Source organism: Palaemon carinicauda, chromosome 15 (assembly GCF_036898095.1).
Source record: "Palaemon carinicauda isolate YSFRI2023 chromosome 15, ASM3689809v2, whole genome shotgun sequence".
NCBI classification, from domain to species: domain Eukaryota; kingdom Metazoa; phylum Arthropoda; class Malacostraca; order Decapoda; family Palaemonidae; genus Palaemon; species Palaemon carinicauda.
In genome coordinates, this window is record NC_090739.1 from 129,914,096 (window position 1) to 129,938,908 (window position 24,813).

General features: G+C 41.8%; 1 protein-coding gene across 3 annotated transcripts in view; it reads left to right on the forward strand.

Moving 5' to 3' along the window:
• Window positions 1-407: 407 nt before the first annotated feature.
• Window positions 408-24,813, forward strand: part of LOC137654744 (uncharacterized) — an 89,952-nt gene continuing 65,546 nt past the window's right edge. For 2 of the 3 annotated variants that reach the window (XR_011046707.1, XM_068388662.1), the window contains exons 1-2: window positions 3,850-4,054; window positions 23,164-23,332. Coding sequence is in view for 2 of the 3 variants with exons in the window: in XM_068388662.1 (XP_068244763.1) it covers window positions 3,998-4,054; window positions 23,164-23,332 (226 nt within the window). In the remaining variant the exon portion in view is untranslated. Of the gene's footprint in view, window positions 475-3,849; window positions 4,055-23,163; window positions 23,333-24,813 lie in introns of those variants that run through there. The other variant, XM_068388663.1, reaches the window with a different exon arrangement.

The following is a 24,813-nucleotide window of genomic DNA, read 5'->3' on the forward strand; positions in this document are numbered from 1 at the left end:
TACTTGAAAGAAAACTTGTCTGTGTTCTGGCTACGATGTTAAATATGCGTGAGTTTGTCTGTTAAGCTGTCGTAAGCGATGGCAGCCACCAATCACAGCTGAGGAAGACATAACCAATCAGAGGACTAGAATTTACCACCATGAGAGAGTTCCGATATCTTTTGAGTTGCTGTTTGAAAAACCTTCCAAAATTTCCACAATATAGCCTTTAAACGCTCTAGCTCTGGGAAAAGAAAAATCTTGAATATTTTTTTTCTTTTCATTTCCAAGCTAATTAGGGCGGTTTTCTTCAAAATATATAGAAACAGTCCCTTATACGATCTTTTTTTATTAAAGGGATAATTTCTGATTACCAAACCAAATAAATTGATAAAATACGTCTCTGTGACGTCATGAAGAGTAGGATGAATTTTCCAGCTTTTCTAAATGACTGACTGGTCCCTAGTCTCTTTATTTGGTTTGAGTGAGAAACACGTAAGTTTTAGATGTTATTATCATATTGAGTTAAATAGTGAAGGAACTACAAGTATAATTAATTGTTGAACAGATCATTACCAAATATTTATCTTTAATAGGAAATACATCGTTGTAAGGGATAAGTGCCAACAGTATATATATTTCAGATAAATTATGATTTGTGTTACATATGACGTCATGCAGTCGTATTATTATTATTATTATTATTATTATTATTACTATCCAAACTACAACCCTAATTGGAAAAGCAAGATGCTATAAGCCCCGGGGCTCCAATAGGGAAAAATAGCCCAGTGAGGAAAGGAAATAAGGAAATAAATAACTGAAGAGAACAAATTAACAATAAATCATTCTAAAAAAGGTAATGTCAAAAGAGATATATCATATATAAACTATTAACAACGTCAACAACAAATATGTCATATATAAACTATAAAAAGACTCATGTCAGCCTGGTCAACAAAAAAGCATTTGCTCCAACTTTGAACTTTTGAAGTTCTACTGATTCAACAATATTATGAGGGAATTCATCTGCTGTGATTGGTTGTTGTATGTGACGTCATGCAATCGTATTTTTATAAATGAATTTAACTGGATACGGATAAAATACCTATAGCCTACATGTTATAGATAAGTTTACGGTTTAAAAATATTTTGTGGGTATGTTTAGCAAGGCTATTAAATTTTGTAATGAAATAAATAATGAATCTTGTTGAAGGCCATAAGTTACATGGATACGTCCAGGAGATACGTCATATTCAAAGGAATGTTTACAATTTGGCCAATCAGAAGACAGGAATTCACCGCCACGAGAGAGTTTTGCGGTTATATGAGATTGCTGTTTGTGTAGCCTGAACCCAATTTCCATAAAATTGTTTTCAAACGGAGCTGAAGATATATATATATATATATATATATATATATATATATATATATATATATATATATATATATATATATATATATATATATATATATATATATATATATATATATATATATATATATATATATATATATATATATATATATATATATATATATATATATAAAGGAAGACATATGTCTTGATAACGCATATCATATATCATTAAATTAAAGGAATAGATTCTATTTTTATATTCAGAAAATACGTCTCTGTGACGTCATCAGGAGTAGGATGAATTTTTAGTCTGTCTGTGCTTCTGAATTCTGGTTTGAGTGAGCTTATTATTATTATATCGAGCTTTAATGGGGGTTTATAGGTGACTGTAATTCGCATTTTGTTACCTTCTAAGTATAATATACCAAATCATAAATGTTTATTAAAAAAAACATGTCGTCTTAAGGGGTAGGGGTGAAATGCCAGCAGTATACATATTTCAGATGAATGTTGACTTAAAAACCGCAAATTTTATTCAAACAAGCTCAAAATAAAAATTTGATATCGAAATTGATCCTCTAAATATCGTTGCTATATGTAGGAAATAATGAAACGAAATTTCTCGTGTGACTTTAACTCGTTTGCCAACAGCAATCCATAAGTCAGAGGAACCCTCTCACCTTATGCATTCCCTTACCGGGAAATATTTGGCGTCTCATTGGTCGATTCGTCCTCTACTGTGATTGGTGGTTGTTTGTGACGTCAAGTCATCTTATAATTTATGAATGAAGTCAACTGGGCAGAGGTAAAATACCTATACTTATTGTAAATAAATCAAGCCTCAAAAATTATAATTTTTATAAGAATGATTCTTAAGATGTTATTGATTAAATAATAAAATAAATTTCGGATATTTTTCAAACGTTTAACCTGAATAAATGAGTTATTAAGAAGAAATAATTAACTTAGTTCTGGCAACGATGGTAAATGTGTATGTGGGAATTTGTAAATAAAGGCAACAACCAATCACAGCTGAGAAGATACAGCCAATCAGAGAACTGGAATATCGCGCCAAAAGAGAGTTCCGGGACCTTATGAGTTGCTGTATTGGAAACCTACCTGAATTTTCATAAAATCGTTTTTAAACGCTCTAGCTATAGGTGACGGAAGTGAAGACGTTTTACGTTTAAGGGAATTAGATACAGGCTACAGTATATTTTCTACAGAAGTTATAGAGAAAGTTCCTTACAAGATACTTATATAATATGTTTATCAGAGAGATACATTCTAATTACCAAATAATTATTTCTATTTACGTCTTTGTGACGTCATAAGGAGTAGGATGAATTTTACAGTTTGTTTAATTCTGTTTGCTGGATTGAGTGAAGTACTGAGTAACACGTAGATCATATTCGACATTCCAATTAATACTAATAATTATCGAGCTTATATAGTTAAAGAAAAATATGAAGGAAATTAAAATGATATTTTCAAAAATATATGGTGTCATAAAACATTTTTGTAATATTCTATCAGACGAATAGATTCTGAGACGTCACAAGAAGTAGGATAAACATTACATTTTTTTTTTCTAAATGGCTGATTAATTATATTTGTTGCATTGAGTGAGATAGGCTATTGAATAACAGATGGTCATTCTTCAATATTCAAGTAGACGCTATTATTATATCAAGTCTAGATGGTGAAGAATCTGCATTATTGTTATTCGCATTTTCTTGCATTTCATTCTGTTATTTGGTATATATATATATATATATATATATATATATATATATATATATATATATATATATATATATATATATATATATATATATATATATATATATATATATATACATACATATATATATATATATATATATATATATATATATATATATATATATATATATATATATATATATATATATACATATATATATATATATATATATATATATATATATATATATATATATATATATATATATATATATATATATATATGTGTGTGTGTGTGTGTGTGTGTGTGTGTGCCTCTTTACTGTTACAAAATTCAGAATCCTGTGTTTGATTTCTTCGTGGTAATAATTAATGTGTTTGCAGTAGTTGCAACATGTCTGCTAAATATAACGAAATAGGCCACTTTTGAATTATGTGATGTGTTTAGCGATAAAAAAAAATAGAGCGTTTTGTGAATCAAATAATGCAGTAGTACCTTATATAAACTACTTTTAAGTTATTACAAGAATGCCTGACTTAACAGAATTTGCCAAACAATTTAAAGTAATTATGAAAAGGTAAGAGTTAATCAATGTACAGCTATGGTACTTTTAGATCCTCTGCTCGAAATTTCATATATTAAATTATTTCATGAGGACAATGTCTTATATTGAATGAGAGCAAAATAATTAACTTTCATAACCCCATTCATTGGTTTTATATTTTTATCAACCTTTAATTTGCAATATTACCGTAAATAACTAAGAAGAAGAAGTGCCATGACGTCATTAGCGGGAACAATTTGAGTAAATTTCTTCGTAACAAAGTAAACAAACTGTGCTGTCGATAATCGGTTTTACTAGTACTCAGGTTGTGATATCCATTGGTAGATGAAGCAATTGACCTCAATCTTATCCTGAAGGAATTGAAGATATGTTGGAATTAAATGAAGAAAACCGTTTACTAGACGAGGTCATTAGATTACTTGAGGTAAGTGACGAGTGTCACTCTATTTAGTGTGACCCTGTGTTTCCCAGGCTCAGTAATTTTGACATGCTTATTTTTTCTCACAAGAAATGGTTATTTTTCTATATGTGACTAACAGTTTGAGCGTAGATAGCCTGAGAGGTCGCAATGTCTAAATATCTTATACAAGACCATATGTTCATCTTATGTCTTAATATAGTAAATTATATTTTGGAGCCTTTGTATATCAGCGGCCAGTTCCTCCTGCGTGCATAAAAGATGGGCACTAACTCACCTAAAATTCCTCTCCCTAACCTAACCTTCAAGCCATATCTTTACCTACTTACCTAGCGAGGGGGTGATAACGGCTCCCTGCATCCCCTTTTTAAGCTGTCGTATTCTTAGTCGGCTGTCATCAGACATACAGGTGGCCGCTTGCAATTTTGTTAATCTCATTTGACATATATCCTATTTTTCTCTATTTTCATATTTGCTTCTATGTTTTTTTTTTTTTGGTAATTTTGTATATTATTCCATGGTAATGTAACCTAGGAAAAATACTACTGTTTCTTACAGAAAAAATTACGATCTCTTTAAAAATGACACTCGTTTCCGTCGCAAATGAATAGTTTCAGAAATATATATACATCTATATCCTTGGGGGACCCCCAGTGGGAACTCGGGGTTTTGGGTGGGAAAAACATACTGGGGAAACGATATATAATTGTTTTCCTATAGTAAATAACGTAAATTAAGGGAATTTGATGTTCATTTCAATGGAAACAAACAGATCAACCAATTCGGATAACTTTAAGATGCACGGTGTCACTTCTCTTACGAACGAACGATAACATTAGCAACGTTACCAATAATACACAGTGTTACCAACGTTGACGTATGGTACACAGAGTTACCAACGGCACGTTGACATTACTAAAGATAGTAATGATAGATATTTCCATGTATTAAATAATTTCTCCATATAAGTTTTACTCAATATATAAAATGTACAAAAAGGGCACAGAACCTAACAAACCCACCTAACCTAGCCTAGTAGTATGACAGGTCACAAAATAACATTTGATCTACATCGGACATTGGCAGCACTGGTTACTGTATTTTTTCATGACACAATCTTTGCAACGGCGCCTCCAAAGTTTATTCATATATACTGTTTTGTATTTTCCTCCAGTTATTATAATTTCAAGAAGGTAATGTATAGAGAAGAAAAGGCTTGTTTTACGTATATATATCGATTCCCCAGTATGTTTTCCCCACCCAAAACCCCGAGTTCCCACTGGGGGTCCCCCATTATTGGAGGATATAGATGTATATTTATTTCTGAAACTATTAATTTGCGACGGGAACGAGTGTCATTTTCGAAGAGAGTGTAATTTTTTCTATAAGAAACAGTAGTTTTTTTCCTAGGTTACATTACCATGGAATAATATACAATGAAACCTATTTTTTTATTGGCCTGTTTTTTTTTCTAAATAGGGTTACAGCATGGTATGTAATGATAATGATTTGTTATACTGTACAGTCAAACCTGCGCTAGTGAGGCTCCCTGGGGAATCTAGTTTTATTATAGTTATGGATGGTATAAGGTATTCTACTAAAAAAAAACAGGTGTTTCCTACTGAAAAACACCTGTTGTCTTTGAAGAGAGCAACTGGTTGTTTGGTTTGTTTGCCGTTGAAATGAAGGTCAAATTCAGTGAAAGCTCCTTAGTAGGAAAAACTATTTTTTCTGTTCGAAGTATTGTTCCGTCCGTATCTAGAACTTTACTGTGGCAAAAATCAATTGTTAAAGTTTAGAACTGCTGCATATGTACAATATATCATCTATTTTGATGTAAAGAGTCAATTTTTCTCAGAAACTTGAATTTAATTGTATTTCACTGGTTTGTTTATCATACTTATCTGTTTCCTACCTTAGTAGAATTAATACTATTCTTACTTCTGGGTTGAGTTAAAGGTAGCTACTTACTGTTTACTGTGCATACCTTAAGCCTACATTCACATTGAATATGTCAGATAAACATTGACAGGGTTAGGTTAAAAATAGACAAGTTTAGGTCAAGCAATTTGAGGTTAGGTTAGATTCGGCTGTTTAAGAAATGCCTACAAAGTTATGAGACAATTCTTTTCGAAGGTTTTTGTAGGATTGCTTGATTGATTCTTTAAAAAAATTTGCTTGTTTAAGGCTTCAAGTCACTTTTATGTTAGTCTATGCTGAAATTGCTTAAAGGCCATCTAGCCAAACAAATGCATGGAAAAAGATTCTGGCACGGCCTCACGAATTCAGAGGAATTGATTTGACACTAGCTTTTAAGAGGAACTTGCTAGTGGTACAAGTACTAATGGCCGGAGTCTGGAAACGTCAACAAAAGCTTTATAAGCCACTACTTTATATGCAGGAATATATTGTACTTGCAAGACTTTTTGTACCTTTTCAATGGACCTGTGATAGCAGCTAGTGTAACATATCTAGCTCCTTACGGAACAAGAAGCATCTCATCTAAGGTAACGGTCATGACAATAGACTAGAATAATACGTAGTTTTTAATCTTTTTCCTCTCTTGCCTCCCCTCTGTGGATGTGTTACAGTTGTGCTGTTATTGCTGGATCAGACATTGTGAGATAGGTAAGCTTCCACACCAACCACTTTTCTATATAAAATGATATACAGTAGACATTTCTCCCCCATCCTCTTTATGATGGGAAGGATGGTTTGTTTGTAGAACCCATTAATTCATATTGGCACTACATTTTGACAGCATGTCCTTACAAGGATATAGGTCTTCTGTGACTTGACATGCCAGATTCAAAACCAACCAGCCTGGTTCTATGGGCTTACTCCCACCTAAAAGAAATGCTCTGTATTTATGTAGGAACAGATCACAATTTTTAAAATTGATTTGTATTTTCCCCGACTATGCAAATCTAAGTCCTTCAAGTTTCACGTTTTGCCTCAACCACCCAATATGCTCTAGGTGAAGGTCAAATTGGTATCTCGGTGCTCTGGCAGTGGAGTGCTGCTTCCCTGCCACCCGTCAGTAACTACTGACACCTCGTTATTAATTTTAACTGCCATTTCAGCCAAACTGAAATACTTTTAATAAAGGACTTGGGTAAGTACTGTATATATGGGAAAATATAAGATTTTTCTTAATTCTTTTAAGATATGCTTTCTGTTTCAACCACCCCTCAAGTCCTAGTTGTTCTGTAACCGAAATACAAACCACGTTATTTAATTAGGGTATTACTTTCGGCGTAGCTGAAATGACGAGCCATTAGTTTTTTAATGAGGGTTTACTACCCCTCGCTAGTTAGTGAGGGGGTAGGGGAGGGGTAGCTAGCTACCCCTCCCCCCCTCACACACCGGTGAGTAGCTCACTTTGCTTTTGGCTCGGGTGATGAACAGACGTGTCTGCTCCCACCCTCGCTTATTGACAGCCTTAATCTTTTTGCTTTTTCTTTGCAGTGTGTGCTTGGAAGTTGGCCTCTACCATTATGCGGAAGTGCCCCGGATTACCTGACCGCCCTTGTGGTATATATATGTCGGCGGTTGAAACCGACCCTCGCACCTTATGTCCGTTTTGCAGGGGCCAACGGTGTGATAGAGACAAAGTGTGTAGGGAGTGGTCTACCTCCCAGTGGGAAAGGTTTTCCCGGCGCTGGAAGAAGAAGTCCAAAAGGGATCAAGGGATCTTTCTCCTTCAAGGGTTTCCTTGAAGAAAGAAAATTCCAAGGACTCTTCTTCCGTAGCCCGAACCTCCTCCGAAGCTCCCACTCGACCGGTCTCTTCCGAGAGGCCGTCAAGTGGTAGCGTAGGCCGTTCTTTTGTTGACCAACCTCGGGGTTCGGGAGAGGGAGTTGCCTCCCATAGCAAGGCAGCTCCTCCTCCTCCCACGGGGGAGGATTTATCTACTAACACTGTTGCTAATGATGATTTGTTGCAGCTTTGGGCTTCCTTGGGGCTTAAGGGCTCGCCCTCCAGGGAAGCCCTGTTTGACATAATCAAGTTGGGGGCTGCTGTCAAACAGTCGCTGGCGGTAGCAGAGGTTGACCCTGTCTATCGTCAACGCCTTGTTATGGCAGGGGCCTCCGACGAGGTAGGTCAAACCCCTGCCTTGGTTCCTGATGCAGCTGAAGGCTTAGTTTCTCCCTACGAACATCCTTCGAGGGAGGAGCTAAGTCCAACTGTCTCTCCTGCAGTTGATTCTCCCCCTCGGGGGAGTTCACTGACAGAGACTCCTCTTCGGAGCACTGACGATGGTCTGCCTGCCGCCCTCAGAGGACATATTCGTCGGAAGCTCCTCTTCGCCATAGAGGCCTTCCTTCTCCTCACAAAGAAGTTAGGAGGCGCCTCTTCGGCTCTTCTCCGTCGCAGTCCCCCGCAGAGGATCTTCCTCGCTTTGCACCGACCGTTGCAGTTACATCCATGGACCTCTCTGCTGATCGTTCTCCTTCGCCTGCCAGACCTTCGGACCTGCCGTCTCCATTACTGACTGCTGACGTGCTTTGGGCGCCCACGCATCCCGTTATCCAGCGGGCACCGGTCCCTTCGGCGCAAAAGGGGCTTTCTCACAATCTGAGCAAGTCCCTTAAGCGCCAGGTATCCCTTGCGCTCCAACGTTCTTCTGCGCGCTTGTGCGCAATTGCGCGCAAGCGCTCGCTTGCGGTGAAGTCCTCTCTTCTCAGAACTTCATCCTCGGAGACAATGCCCCAGAGACCTTCTGCAGCTGAGACTACTCGCCATCGCTCTCCTGCTCGCCAGCGCTCTCCTGCTCGCCAGTGCTCACCTGCGCGCCAGCGTTCTCTTGCTCCCCAGCGCTCTCCTGTTCGCCAGCGTACAACTGTGCGCCCACTATCTCCTGCTCGCCAGCGCTCTTCACCTGCGCGCCCACGATCTCCGGATCTGGGCGCAAGAAGGAAGAACCGAGTTTCTCCTTCTCTTCAGTCATCACCTATGCGCCATCGCGCGCAGACACCAGTTCCCGCTGTGCGCCCTCCTGCACGTCCACGCGCTAGGGGTAACACCCCCTGCGAGTGGGTGCTCGCCTAGAGCTCGCCGAGATCCTGCGCGCGCTCGCGAACAATCTCCATTGCGCGTGCAAACGCTTGCACTCCCGCCTGCGCTTCCTGCTTCTCCAGATCGCACAACTGCACGCCATTGATCTCTTGAGTGCTCGCGCGCGCCATCGCTGACCAGCACGCCAGCGCGCCCTCTCGCCATCTCTGAGATCTCCTACACGCCCGCGCGCACCCTCACCTGTGCGCAGTCTCTTGCCTACACGCCCTACGTGCCATCGTTCGCCTGGGCGCCATCGCTCGCCTGGGCGCCATCGCTCGCCTGGGCGCAATCGCTCACTAGACAACAAGATCTACCAGTTCAAGGTGCTGTGTTTCGGTCTCTCCACAGCACCTCAGGTATTCACCAGGGTGTTCACTCGGATTTCTTCGTGGGCACACAGGATCGGCATCCGTCTCCTCCGCTATCTGGACGACTGGCTGATCCTGGCAGACTCGGAGTCGACCCTTCTTCGACACCGAGACAAGCTTCTGGGACTTTGCCAAGATCTAGGGATCATGGTAAATCTCGAGAAGTCTTCACTGCTTCCAACTCAACGACTGGTATATCTAGGCATGATCTTGGACACCAATCTCCACAAAGCCTCTCATCAGACGACAGGATAGCAAGGCTGAGGAGGGTCGCAGTTCCTTTCCTCAGACGAGAAGAACTCCCAGCCCAATCGTGGTTACGTCTCCTTGGTCACCTTTCTTCTCTGGTCCGTCTAGTTCCAAATGGTCGCCTCAGGATGAGATCCCTGCAATGGCGACTCAAGTCCCGGTGGAATCAAGGACACGATTCCCCGGACATCTTGGTCCCGATGGGTCCTGCGGAACGGAGGGATCTTCAGTGGTGGTTGACAGAGGAAAACCTACGAAAGGGAGTGGATCTTCTCGTCCTCTCCCCGGATTGATGCTGTTTTCAAACGCCTCAAAAAAAAAGGGTGGGGGTCCCACGTTCTGGACCTCAGGCCTATGGTCAGAATTAGAAAAGTGCCTCCACATAAACCTGCTAGAAATGAAGACTGTGTATCTGGCACTTCAGCAGTTCCAACAATACCTGATGGGTCACTCCGTGGTGGTGATGAGCGACAACACCACGGTAGTGGCTTACATCAACAAGCAGGGAGGTACCTTTTCACAGCAGCTATCCCATCTTGCAGTAGAGATACTGAGATGAACCGAAGTCCACTCGATTTCACTATCAGCTTGCTTCATTCCAGGCAAGAGGAATTTGCTCGCCGACAGTCTGAGCAGGGCATCGCAGATAGTGAGTACCAAGTGGTCTTTGGATCGTCTAGTAGCCAACGAAGTCCTGACTTTGTGGGGTTCCCCGACGGTGGATCTGTTCGCGACAGCCTTGAATTTCAAGCTCCTGCTGTACTGCTCCCCAGTCCCAGACCTCAAGGCACTCTGGCAAGATGCCTTTCAACAACGGTGGGACAACATCGACGTCTACGCATTTCCCCCGTTCTGTCTGATGAGAAGGGTACTCAACAAGACCAGAATATCGGTCAACCTTTCGATGACCTTAATAGCTCCGCTATGGCATCACGCAGAGTGGTTCCGTGCCGTTCTGCAGCTCCTGATGGAACTACGAATTTGTCATGTTTAAGGTCAAAGTGGGAACTTGGTGGGCTGTCAGATGGGCAGGCTCACCCTCCAGTCTCCTGCAAACTATCTCAACCTCGTTAAGTTTCAACAGCTGCATCCATCTTAGCTGAAAGCTTACTTATTAAAGAACTCGGGTGTGTTTACTTAGGAAAAATACCAATTACTTTAAAATTTTGTGATATATTAGGTTAGTGTAAATATGCATGGGAGCATAGCTTCAGGCAAGGGGAATTTACTGTAGATTAGGTTAGCCTAATTGAACTAAGTCATAACAAGAAATTAAAAAGCGTTTATTGCATAGCACCTAAACCATTCAGTTAGCTTCCTTAAGAACTAATGTCAGAAAAACTAGGATTGTTTCAGTGAATCATCCTAGATTTTTCCCTTCTTGGTATGATACTTCGACTACCCCCATATAGGTACAGTCAGCCCTCCATTTTTGTGGGTTCTTTCTTCGTAATTTTGACCTTTCATGATATAGAGAACCGTATAATCTATGGAATAAAAAAATCACATTTGTGTGTTTGCGAGAAGTACTCTTGCGGGGCAACAATATCACACAGCCCGCGTTCCTGTGCACCCACTCGCTTCGCGCCACTTTTCGCTTTGCTCCACTACTCTCTCCGCTCAGAATGACATCCCATCTCTTGCTGACTTGGCCTTAGTCTTGCATTGTCTCTCCTTGTTTGTGCATTCGCCTGCTTTGGTCCCTTTTGAGCAGAATCACATTTGCATGTAAAAATGTTATGTATATGTATACAGTACAGTAGTACAAACTCTTGTACACTGTTTATATTTACTCGATAATGTACTGTAGATGTGCGATTTCTTACAAGAGACTGTTCATCAAACGTTGCGTCATGCTTCAAGACTGCGTAGAACTTCATACGAAAATTGTTAGTGGTCTTTTTATAAAATATGTACTCTTTGTTAATCTTAAATACAGTATCATTGTGTACAGATTATACAGTACTGTATGTATATTACTACTGTACTCTACAATATGTGAATATAGTCTACGTGTGCAGTGAGTTGTCAAACTGTGCAAGTCGTCCAAATTAAAACAGTTAAGCTGTACAGTATTGTATTGATAGTACAGTGATGCCTCACAACCCGAAATTAATTGGTTCCGTAATGGTTTTCGTAACGTGATTTTTTCATCTTGTGAGTTGCCTTTTACATGTAAATAGCCTAATTCGTTCCAGACCCTACAAAAACACCACATTAAATTATAAAAAACGGATTTTGAGCGAAGCGAAAAATCTATTTTTGGGTGAGATGGCCATGTCGTCCTGATGGAAGTTCCTATAGGGTAGCGTCCTAGGGTATATTACAACTACGGCGATATTCCCAGAGAATTTACCTTAAGGTACCCAGAATTCTAACTCCTGGAGCGAATATCCCTACCAGGGATATCGTGAAATATCAGAGGACGTATTCTTCACACGCCACATGGCAATCTGCACCTCGAACAGAGATAACACTTCGAAGGGGTCAATCGGCAAGAAAACGAAAACGAGAAAGAAAAAGGAGAGCCGTTCGCAAGGCTCTCTCTTCTCCCGTTTCGTAAGCGTGCATTGCGCCGATTCTAGCGCCATCTGTATTCCTTGTAGCGATACACGAGGTGCTACAGATACTGTATGTAGGGAAGGGTCCTACAGCCCTTTCATAGAAAGGGAAGGGCGGGTCCATCAGGACGACATGGCCATCTCACCCAAAAATAGATTTTTCGCTTCGCTTAAAATACATTTTTTGGGCTCAAGCCATGTCGTCCTGATGGAAGTATACCAGAGCATTACTGTATCTGTGGATTCTCAGAACGTGCCGTACTCCCGGAGGTATTTCCCCGGTCGACTAGACCAAGAGACCTAAGATGTTACCGTTATACATCTTTTCAACTAACCATAAACCATGTTAGAGCTTCCTGCCCCCTACAGGGAAGAGTCCTACTAGACTCTGGAAAAGTCTCGAAGAGTACATATACCTATGTATGAATACCAGGCAAGCCAATATAGTGGTCTCACCCTATATTAAGTAAAGCATAGTTTGTAAAGAACCACTGCGTCAATATGAAATATCGACCAGTTCTCCGCTCAATACTTGTACAGTATTGGACAAAGGTTTATATCCGCATAGGAGGAAACTTGTAAATCCGCCACCGTCCCCTTATGGGATGGAGTCCTCCCGCTAAGGGAAAGCATAAACCAATGCAACATTAGCTTGCATAAAGGAACAATCTATTAGAATTATCCCAGATAAATATACATAGAATGAATGCTCAATTATACCAATAAATTGACACAGGTGAAGGAGACGCAAGGTTCTCAAGAACAAGGTTATTGACAGACAATAAATAGACAGGTTAACAACAATTATATATATATATATATAAGGAGAGGATAACCAAAACTTTAAGCATAAGTATGATAGTAAACAGAAACTTGTTTATCTGAAAGAAAAACATTAGTGCCACTTTTACCATACCGAGGTATCAAAGTCATAAAAGTCTGTATTACTAATCAGTCACATTAGCGTTAGAAACGCTCGGCACACATGTCTGCACTTATGCTAGGTTCACCTTTGGAAGTGGAACAGTCAACGTGGGCAACTCAGTGCCCTCACTTAGTTTGTAGCACAGTATGTAACTACACACTCACCCTGGAATTAATCGTCCCAATTAAAACCACTGTTCCTCGCAGAGTTAAACAGCAGGGTTAACGACGCAACCCACTGCTACCACAGATCTCTTTAGTTGCTCCACTTGCTTCGCATAGTGGCGAAAGAACACTCTGGAAGACTTCCAGCCAGTGTATGAACGAAGATGTTCAAAATCCATACAATTAAAGAAATTTAAGGATGAGGCAACTTTCCTCGGATCGTGACCTGCGGGTGTACTGTCAGGATCCGCTCTGCGAATAAAATATGTGATTTTCGCCCTGAGTTGATTCAGTGATAAATTTGAGCCTGATGTTTCTCCCCTGAATAGTTGACCACCCTTGAAGTCTGAAGTTCTACGAAGATAGACCTTTAGGCATTCTACTGGACATAGAGATGCATCTTCTTTCAGAGGGCAGATTCTCCAGGGACCCCACCTGTTGGTGGGTAACTCATTCTTGGCGAGAAACGTAGGATCCGGAAACAGGTTCAGTTCTCCCCCATCCAGGAACTGAACACGACCTTCCTCTCTCGAGAGGGCTACAATCTCACTAACCCTGGCCCCGGACGCGAGTGCAAATAGGAAAATAACTTTTTGGGTTAAATCCTTTAACGCACACTCCTCATTGCTCAACAGAGAAGCGAAATGAAGAACTTTGTCTAAAGACCATGAAATGGGCTTTGGAGGTGCTGAAGGTCTGAGCCTAGCGCAGGCTTTCGGAACTTTATTAAAGATCTCGTTAGCGAGGTCAACCTGGAAGGCATATAGAATGGGTCTTGCCAAAGCAGACTTACACGTCGAAATCGTGTTAGCTGCCAACCCTTGACCATGGAGGTGGATGAAGAAAGATAAGCAGAAGTCCGTTGAGATCTCCTGCGGATTCTTTGCCTTGACAAAGGCCACCCATTTTCTCCAAGATGACTCATATTGCCTTCTAGTAGATTTGCACTTATATTCCTCTAGGAAGTCTATGCTGGCTTTCGAAATCCCGAAACGCTTTCTCACCGCTAGGGAGAGAAAATCATGAGCTGCAGGGTCCGGGTTTTCTGTAATGAAGCGCAGACAGTCGACTTCTGGACTCGCTGGGTCAGAACTGGATCTGGTAGTGGTAGAAACTTCAACCGTAGTTCCAATGCCAGGGGGAACCACACGCTATTCGGCCACTTGTGGGCCACTATTGCCGCTACCCCCTTGAAGGATCTCAGTTTGTTGAGGACTCTCAACAGAAGGTTGTGAGGAGGGAACAGATAAATCCTGGACCATCTGTTCCAGTCGAGGGACATCGCGTCCACTGCTTCCGCTAAGGGGTCCTCGTACGGGGACACGTACAGGGGCAACTTCTTGTTGTCTTTCGTCGCAAAGAGGTCTATCTGCAGTTCTGGGACTTGACTCAAGATGAAGGAGAATGATCCTGCATCTAGGGACCATTCCGACTATCGGTGTGAACCTGGATAGAGCGTCCGCTGTCACATTGCGGACTCCTTGAAAGTGAACTGCCGACAGGTACCACTTCTTCTTTTCCGCCAATCGGAAGATGGCCAACATTACCTGGTTGAGAGGTGGTGACCTTGATCCTTGTCGATTCAAGCATCTCACAACTACCTCGCTGTCCAGCACCAACCTTATGTGGATCGAGTGACGCGGGGAGACTTTCTTTAAGGTAAGGAGCACTGCCATAGCTTCTAGAAAGTTTATGTGAAAGGTCTTGAATAGCTTGGACCAAGTCCCCTGGACCTTTTTCCGATGAGAGTGACCTCCCCATCCCTCCTTCAAGACGTCTGAGTGAATTGTCACCGACGGGGGAGGTGGCTGAAGAAGAACAGACTTCTTTAGATGTCTGGCTTGGGACCAAGGCCTGAGAAGAGTACGTAGACGAAGCGGAACTGGTCTTCTCAGATCTCTTCACGCGTTTGATGCATAACTTCTCCAAACTCCGGTTGCATCCTTTAGCTGTGCTCTTAGCACCGGGTCTGTCACCGAAGCAAACTGGAGAGAACCCAGTACTCTCTCCTGTTCGCGTCTTGATATCCTTTCGGAATCTAGAAGTCTCTTGACAGAACCCGCTATCTCCTTCCTTTTCTTCGCCGGGATGGAGAAACGGTGTAACATTAGGTCCCAGTGGATTCCCAGCCACTGGAACTTTTGAGATGGAGAAAGTCGAGACTTTTTTCTGTTGATCTTGAAGCCTAGATACTCTAGGAACTGGATCACTTGAATGGAAGCTTGCAAGCATTCTGTCTTGGATGCTGCCCACACCAGCCAGTCGTCCAGGTAGGCTACTACCTGAATTCCCTTTAGGCGTAATTGTTTGAGAGCTACGCTCGCAAGCTTCGTGAAGATCCTTGGAGCTATATTTAGCCCGAATGGCATGGCTCTGAAGGCGTATAGTCTTCGTTGTAGCTTGAACCCTAGGTAGGGGGAGAGTCGACGGTTGATTGGAACATGCCAATAGGCGTCTGACAAGTCTATGGAGACGGTATATGCCCTCTTGGGCAGTAAGGTCCTTATGTGTTGCAGTGTTAGCATCTTGAACTTGCAGTTCACTATGAACTTGTTGAGTGGCGACAAGTCCAGAATGACTCTGAGTTTTTCCGAGTCCTTCTTGGGAACACAAAACAGCCTCCCTTGGAATTTGATGGACTTTACCCTTCGGATCACTTTTTTCTCCAACAGATCTTGGATGTACTCCTCCAGAACGGGGGTGGAGTGTTGGAAAAACCGAGGGCACGGGGGTGGAGTGCTGTACCAGCTCCAGCCCAGTCCATTCTTGAGTAGGCTGTGGGCCCAGGGATCGAAGGTCCACCGATCCCGAAAATTCTGAAGTCTCCCTCCTACCGGTATCATCTCACTTGGACTGTTGTCCTGAGGTCTTGCCTCCCTGACCACGACCACCCCTGAATCCCCTTCCCCTTGAGGGGCGCCTAGACGAGCCTCTGGCTGCTCCTCTAGGCTTTGCTCGAAAGGAAGTTGACTGCCCTTCGAACGTTGGGTTGAATGCCGGGGACTGCGTCGACATGGCCTGGGGTACCCACTGGAATGTGGTCGGGGTTTGTGCCACCATCTGGGGCACTGAAGGCATCGGCAATTGCTGTTGCTGTTGCTGTCCAAATGGCTTGGCTGGCCGAGACGGTAGCCTAGTCCTCTTAGTCTTCCTCTTTGGTTGGGGACCCTCATCCGGGGAAGACTTTCTCTTGATAGACAGGCCCCACTTCTGGAGAAGGTTTCTATTCTCCGTGGCGGCCTTATCAACAACTTCTTTGACCAATTCGTTAGGGAAAAGGTCTTTGCCCCAAATGTTGGAGGAGATTAGTTTCCTTGGCTCGTGCCTCACCGTAGCCGAGGTGAACACGAACTCCCTACTAGCTCTCCTCGCCCTGACGAAGCTGTAAAGATCCTTCGTCACTGTGGCCAGATGAGTCTTGGCCACTACCATGAACATTTCATGGACCTTGGGGTCACTTGCCATCGTCTCAAGAGTGGTCTGAAGAGACATTGAGGCAGCCAGTCTTTCTTTTGTCTCGAGCTCTCTCCGCAAAAGAAAGTCAGACAGCTTAGGGAGGTTCTCACCGAACTGACGTCCGGCAATATCAGCCTCCAACTTCCCGACTGAGAAGGTAAGATGGACGTCCTGCCAGTCCTTGTGGTCCATAGGTAGGGCCAGCGACAAGGGTTTACACTCCTCCAGGGAGGGGCAAGGCTTGCCAGCCTCGACTGCTTTTAATACAGCCGCAAACCCTTTCTGCAAAAAGGGGAAGGCTCTAGCAGGAGAGGACACAAAGGAAGGGAGCTTCTTACTCAATGCAGCTACCTTTGAGTTCGTGAAGCCCCTCTCTTTCATCGAAGATGAAAGCAAAGCTTGAGCCTTAGCATGGTCCATCACTATGACCTCCTTCGGCTCTGTCTCCTCCTTTGAAGCTGGTTCCTTCCTCAACCGGACATAACAGTCCGGATATGACCCTTTGCTGGGCCAGAATTCCACCTCCTCTAGGGGAACTGAACCCAACTTATCCGACATGACGATCTTTCCAGTCGTCATCGGCATGTGCTCAGCATATCTCCACGGGTTAGCATCTGAGCACAAGGGAAGGTCTTTCACATTGAGCCTTTTCTGGGGCCCACGTGATGCTGCAAGCTTCTGCATCTGCAGTTCCATTGCAGCCGCCTTCTCAATATTCTCCTTCTGCATTTGTTGGATCATTCAACAATGGAGGAGAGGGCCTGTCCCAGCTCTACTGGGAGAGCGGACAATGTTGAGGGAATAGGTTCAGGGATCTGAACCGGAGCAGCCGACACCTCGTCGGCCTCTTCCTCTACAATGTCTGGGGCTTGATCTTCATCCTGGCCTCCTGCCAGGAGGTCTTCCTCCAGACGCTCGGACACGTCTGACATCCTGTCGTCCAACTGGATGTCTTGCAAGGCGACCGCGACTTCAGCATCCACCTGGTTCTGAACTTGGGGGATCTCCTCTTGAGGCTGGGGAATCACTGCATCAGCTGATGCCCTAGGGAAAAGGTAAGCCCTCATCTTCTCACTTGGAAGATAAGGTCCAGAGGTGTTCTTCTGGAAGCCCCTTACCCAGGTACGAAGCTTCTCCCTTGCTATATCCCTTGATTCCGCCGTCCTAGGGGAATCAAAAGCCTCAGTAATCAGGTTAGAGCACACGGTACATACCTGAGGGTCCCAATACCGGAGATCACCCTTGGAGACAGCGCATGCTGCGTGCCTCCTACATAACTCATGTCCGCAGAAGTTCTTACTGCGGACGTTGCAGAAAGCACTTCCGCACTTCGGACGTTCCTCCTGTAAAGAGAAGAAATTTCCATGAGTATCAAGTGAACTACGTATCACTGGATATGCACAGTTTAGCATAACAAATCAGAAAGGAAAGACACACACTTGTGTTTCCCGCACAACCAATTGTTGCAGCCTTCCAGATAATAAAATCGTATGGTTAATCTGTCCTAGAGTAACCAATGACAAATTTCCAGAGAAAACAGGTGGAGCTCACACCTAAGATATGATTTTAAAATACCGGATAATAGACAAGAAAGAACTCACTTTCTTATCTGTAAGGCAACACCAAAGGGCTGTGCAAGACAACACAAAAGTGTTAGAACACACAGTGTTGTACCAATACCATACTATAGTTTTCTCCCTACAGTATATGCTATACTGAAGAATACTGGTACAGTATAGAAGGTAATGCGCCGGCCGGCACACACCATAACTAGCTTTAAAGTATACTACTTAACAGCTATAAGGCGGCAGAACGCTGGTTCAAATGCATGTGCCGGCCGGCAACAGCCAATGTCGGCCGGCAATGACTGCCGGCCGGCAACTACACAAGGTAGCACCCGGCTGCCGGCCACCGCTCGTAGCGACCGGCAGACAAGGGCGTGACAATAGCTGGCCGGCAAAGGTACACAACCGATGCCAGCCAGCAGCAAAAGAACCAGAGAACTCCGACTGCCCGGCTGCCGGCCACATAGGCCGGCAGCCGGGTCTGGTACAGCACTAGAAGAAAACAGAATGGATGCCAGGATAAGAGAGTATACTACCTCCAAGCCCGGCAATCCGAAAGAGTGCATAAAAGGAAGGGGAGAATCTATTTCAGGCTTCCTGACCAATGCCGTCTGGCTCTACAGACAGACATGGGTGAGGGACCAAGGGAGGTCCGGGCAGCACTCAAAGCAGAAGACCTTTGCCGGCCGGCAAGGGACCGAGTCAATTCCACATCCTAACCTGTACTAGGTCAGATGTAGAATGATGTACAGTACTGTAACGGCTAGGCCATTACAGAGATAGAGGGGGAAGGGACAAAGAGGGTCCTACCAACCTTGCTTTAGTAAAGAATCACCCGCAGCCAAGAAAACTCATCTTAGCCTAAGGGAGATCCAAGAGGGGAGGCCAGCAATACTTGCCAACCCCCACTGAACCAAAGCAAGGAAGGTGTTGCTACTCCCAGGGAAAGGATCTCATCCTCCCACCGAGAACAGCAACAAGGACTAGTCTGCTAGATCACAAAAGAAGGAATCATCTCGTACAGAAACCTTCGGGAGTGACCTAAGGAGGCTAAGCCTCCTATGTCTGCGTCAGACTGGCGAGGGAGACTCTACCCCAAGCCAGACAAACACAGATTCAGACTAAAAACTCTGATGTTCTGCCCCTCTCTGAAGCCAGACTTACTGGAACAGGAAGGTACAGTAACACCCCAATATAGTTGTATCGAAAGTTAATTCAGATAAACCACTAGGGTTAAGCCCAAGGCTTAAACAGAGGGAAAGGGATTGCATACGTTCTCCGAAGAAAAGAAAGCAACCGGGGAGTATGAGAAAGTATACTAAGGCTCCATAGGCAACTTAGCCTAGGCACCAAGAGAATCGATTACCTAAATCACCGAAACTCACTCGTATACTATCTTGGAAATAATCAATATAATCTTAAATGTATAAAACTGCCTAAAGCTTCAATAAAATTTTAAAACACTCGGAAATCCAAAATTCATGCAGGAAAGTACTAGGGCCAAACGACTAGGCTACATGGTCTAGCGTAGGCCAGAATTGGCGAATACTTCGCCAAAACAAACAATACTAAAGCACGAATAAGGAAATCCTATGTAACGCTAAATAGCTAAAATTATTAAAGCAAAACAGCCGGGAACGTCGCTCTGGCTAATTAAAACTCATACCTAGCGAGCGACAGCGTCCAGGACGCCTCTGGTAGGCAACGGCTCTTGTAACAAAGATTATTACTATTAATCACTTTAAAAATTACCAAGAGCCTACATTTATACATAAAAGAAATAATACTCAACTTATCAGAGGCAGACAAAGCTGGAGAAAGCATAATAAAGTGATTAAATCCAAGATTTTGCGAGAAACACAGGAAAAAACACAGAGTTGTTAAGCTACGCAAAAAGGAATACAGATTGCGCCAGAATTGGCGCAATGCACGCTTACGAAACGGGAGAAGAGAGAGCCTTGCGAACGGCTCTCCTTTTTCTTTCTCGTTTTCGTTTTCTTGCCAATTGACCCCTTCGAAGTGGTATCTCTGTTCGGGGTGCAGATTGCCATGTGGCGTGTCAAGAATACGTCCTCTGATATTTCGCGATATCCCTGGTAGGGATATTCGCTCCAGGAGTTAGAATTCTGGGTACCTTAAGGTAAATTCTCTGGGAATATCGCCGTAGTTGTAATATACCTTAGGAAGCTACCCTATAGGAACTTCCATCAGGACGACATGGCTTGAGCCCAAAAAGATACACACCACTAAACAGTACTAAATGTATGACATGTACTGTATTTAGATCATTCAATAATAAATTAACCGTTGGTAACCTGTAAAAGAAATTTATAATTAAAGCGAACAGTAAAAATACAGTAACAAAAATGTGGAACCTTACCTTTGGAGTGAGGTGATGTCCGAGAGCGAAGTGCGGGGCAGTAGAGAAGCATGACAAATGACGGAAAAGTTAACAAGTGGGAGAAAACGTAAACACTTCACTTTACAAAATAGATTTATAAATGACAGAAAACGTTAACACTTAATTTTAGGAAAAACACATAAATGGCGGGAAATGTTAACACTTATCTTTACGATAAACTTAAAACTAATTTATTTTTCTAATTTTTATTTTTTTACCTACGTTTTGTATTTTTAAAATTTAATTACACTACGTATTTTCTTCATCACTGCCACTTTTCTTTCGTTTTTTTTATTTGGCGCTTGGTCTGCTTCTACCGAAAGCCTCTTTAGAAGGTGTTGCTGGTTTGTTAGCTTCCTTCTACTCTAGGATCGTTCATATCGTAGACGGATTTCAGCCATATTCCTTCGCGGTCACACTTAACTTCATGCCAGCCTTGTATTTCTTGATTATTTTCATCATCTCCATGGAAAGCATCATCCATTTCTTTCCCTGGACATCAGTGACTTTCTTGGGACCCATGGCTAATAATGTAACGTAATATTACACATGATACTGTACAATTGTTACGAAAGCGAAATCACAAACGCTAAATCAATGCGTACGATACGGCTGCTGAAACGAAAAGACATCTGAATGGCAATGCGTAGGTACATGATTGATACAGTAGAGTAGATGCTGACCAATAGGAGAGTAGGATCTCATGATGGTAATTAGAATCTGAGTAGGGAGATAACCAATGGGAGCACTGGAGGATGGTAGTGAGTTTATGAGCTGGCGGCGCGCGAATTTCAAAATCAGTCAGGACACGGTCGGGCTCTCGCACCGTACCTCCTCTTATTGTCAAACATTTTTCGTGATGCGAGTCATAAAATTCTTCATCTCATTTCGCAGAGTGAAAATTTTGTAAGCAGATTCTTTCGTGTCAAGAGGTTTGACTGTACTGCACATATATTACATCAATACTGTATACACTACAGTATCAGCGAGTATTATATAGGATCAATAATGTTTTGTTGTTATAAGTGTCCCGATGACTACTGTAGTGTTACGTACTGTACCGTAGCCTTACCATGTATAGTACCTAGTGTACACGTGCACATATACTCTACAGTTTCTGAAATATGTTAATTTATTTACATATTACCTATTCTGTGATAGAAATCATATGAAAATATTATTAGGCAGTACTTTTGTGTTAGTTGACCACGCATATGCAATGGGCAGTGAGTTGGTAGGGTTAGGAGTTATCTCATACTGTACTAGGGCAGCAAGTATTCGCGTATTCTCGGTCTTCGTGCTTAATTCTAATCCAAGATAGTGGAAGGCCATGGTACAGAGGCTATGGCAACCAACCAAGACTGGAGAACAATGTTATGATTTTGGATTGTCCTTCTCTTAGAAGAGCTGCTTATCATAGCTGAAGTCTCTTCTACCCTTTCCAAGAAGAGAGTAGCCACTAAACAATTACAGTGCACTAGTTAACCCCTTGAGGGAAGAAGAATTGTTTGGTAATCTCAGTGTTGTCAGGTGTATGAGGGCAGAGGAGAATGTGGAAAGAATAGGCCAGACTATTCAGTGTATGTGTAGGCAAAAACAAAATTAGCCGTAACCAGAGAGGAGGATCCAATGTGGTATTGTCTGGCCAGTCAAGGGACCCAGTAAGTCCCCCAGCGGTAGTATCTCACCGGGTGGCTGGTGCCCTTCACAACCTACTACCCTTGTAGGTTAATGTAAAAATTGGGTAATGAATTTCAGGAAAATTTATGGAAAATATACATTTTTTATAGTAAAGTTAATTATCTAAGTATTTATTGTAAGTTCATTAGTATTCCTCTCGCCTCCCTATCCATGGTGGTTGGAGTAGTTTTATTTTAAGTGTTTAATTTCTCTCAGAGAAGAATGATTGACATGATTAGCCAGGTCTTCACTACCGAGTATGGATAGGGGAGCCTTGGGGAATAGGTGAGTATTGTACCAGGAAGAGAAAATCAGGGATGTTTCTTTTAGCGTATCTAATCAAATCTATTACTTTTGGAGAAGGTTCAGCAAATAATCTTCAGTAAGTATTGAAAGTACAGTATAGTGTTAATCTTATAAGATTTGTTTCTTAAAAAAATACCCAAAACTATATCCAATGCATTAAAAACTATAATACTAAAACAAGCCCTTCAAGAAAAGTGTAAATGAAATATGTCAAATCAAAACTGGCTTGTGTGATGGACTAGATATTAAGGTACGAGATTCAGTATTTAAATTCAAAGAATTAAAATGGTTATAAGAATAATACAAGGTATTACAAGGCAACCTATGAAATTGTTAATGATTTAATTTTTTTAAGTATAATATGAATATTATCTTGCAGAAGCTACGCTATGATACAGTACTGGATTCGATGGAACCAAGTTGGGTACGCTCAGTTCTTGTGGAAGTTGGTCCTGCAAGGCATAATCTTTTAGTATGGGTTCATAGTCAACTCTGTCCTACTGAAGCGGAAGAGCTACAGGCTTCTTTAAAACAAACACATTTTCAAAGTAAGTGGGTGATTAGTTTTTTCAATGATATATATAGATAATATGGCCTTATTTATTTAATAGTTTATACAGTGTGTTCTTATAGAAAATGACACGTTTTACTTATGCCTTTATGTCTTGGAGACAGGATATTGTACTGCAGATTACAACTGAGTAGATCAGACCAATAATCAATTGATATATCAGTCAATTTGTGTTGTAGACTTTCTATTTAATTGAGGCAAGGGCCTAAGTTTTGTGGTCTGATAGCTTCATGATATCAATTATCCTGGAAGACCCACACTTCTGATTTATCTACAATTGTCTTTGTTTCATTTGTAGAAACAAAGTATGCAGCTCAACCTTTCTACTGTATTTCAGGCTGCTAGTAATGTGTCGACTCTTTATAAATATCATGGCACTAAAAGGTGAATGGCCACACTCCAAAATCTTTCAATTTTATCAGAATTTGAGTATCTGGTTGGTGATGCCAGAGATAATGTTTGTGGTTTATGAAGGAATTCAGTTCTGTAATTTGGGATTTCAAGTCCTGATTATTTCTGACTTGAGGAACAACATTCAGGAGTACAAGGAGTGACCTGTTAAAGGTTCTAGTTCATATCAGTATTGCAGGAAGCTGTGACTATAAGTAGCCAAGGCCATTCAGAAGCTCTGCATGACTGTAACCAAAAGTAAGAGGGCTGAGGCTGAGATTGTATTCAAGAACAAAAGCTTTAAACCTCAAGACATGGTACATCATAACATAAAAGACTTTCACAATGACAAACAAGGGTCATATGATGATGACAGTCTAGGATCATGCCAAAGACTGTGACAAAGTACAGTATATAATTAAGTTTGTCATCGTAAATGAGAGAAAAAATTATTCATGTGTAGATAAACGATAAACTAAAGGCTCCTTTATATTATAGTAGATTGACGATGATTATATTTTTTGTATTCCTTATTTACTTGAATCCACAAGACCCCTCCTGTTTCATTAAGCATTTGAGGCCTATTTAATTCCTTCATACGGAATTTGATATACCCAGCTGTACTCCATTAAAGGTTTCCATGTGGGGTGGGGGGAAGCAGCTGGGTAGTTTGTTTCCTTTTTTTTTTTTTTCAGGAGTTCTTCATATTCAAGCATCATTGGTTTATTACTGGCAAGAATCGGCTGTACTATTTTCTACATTTTAATTACAATTCAAGTGCATGTACTTTTTCCTTGTCTTTTTGTTTGATTTCAGGTTGCTGATACCTTGCTTTTTAAATTTTTATCAGAGATGGTCACTGGATACAAAAGTTGTTGGCATGCAATTATGTAAAAACATGGTTGAGTTTCATTCAGTTCACTGACGGTCACCAAAGATCAGTGGTTTACAATAGCTTTGCACTTCATTAGCTTTTCAGCATTTGTAGAGTACAGCAATGGTTTTTGCAGCCTCATTTGACCAAGTTAAAAGAAGTTTTCAAATAATTTTCACGTTTAATAGTTATTA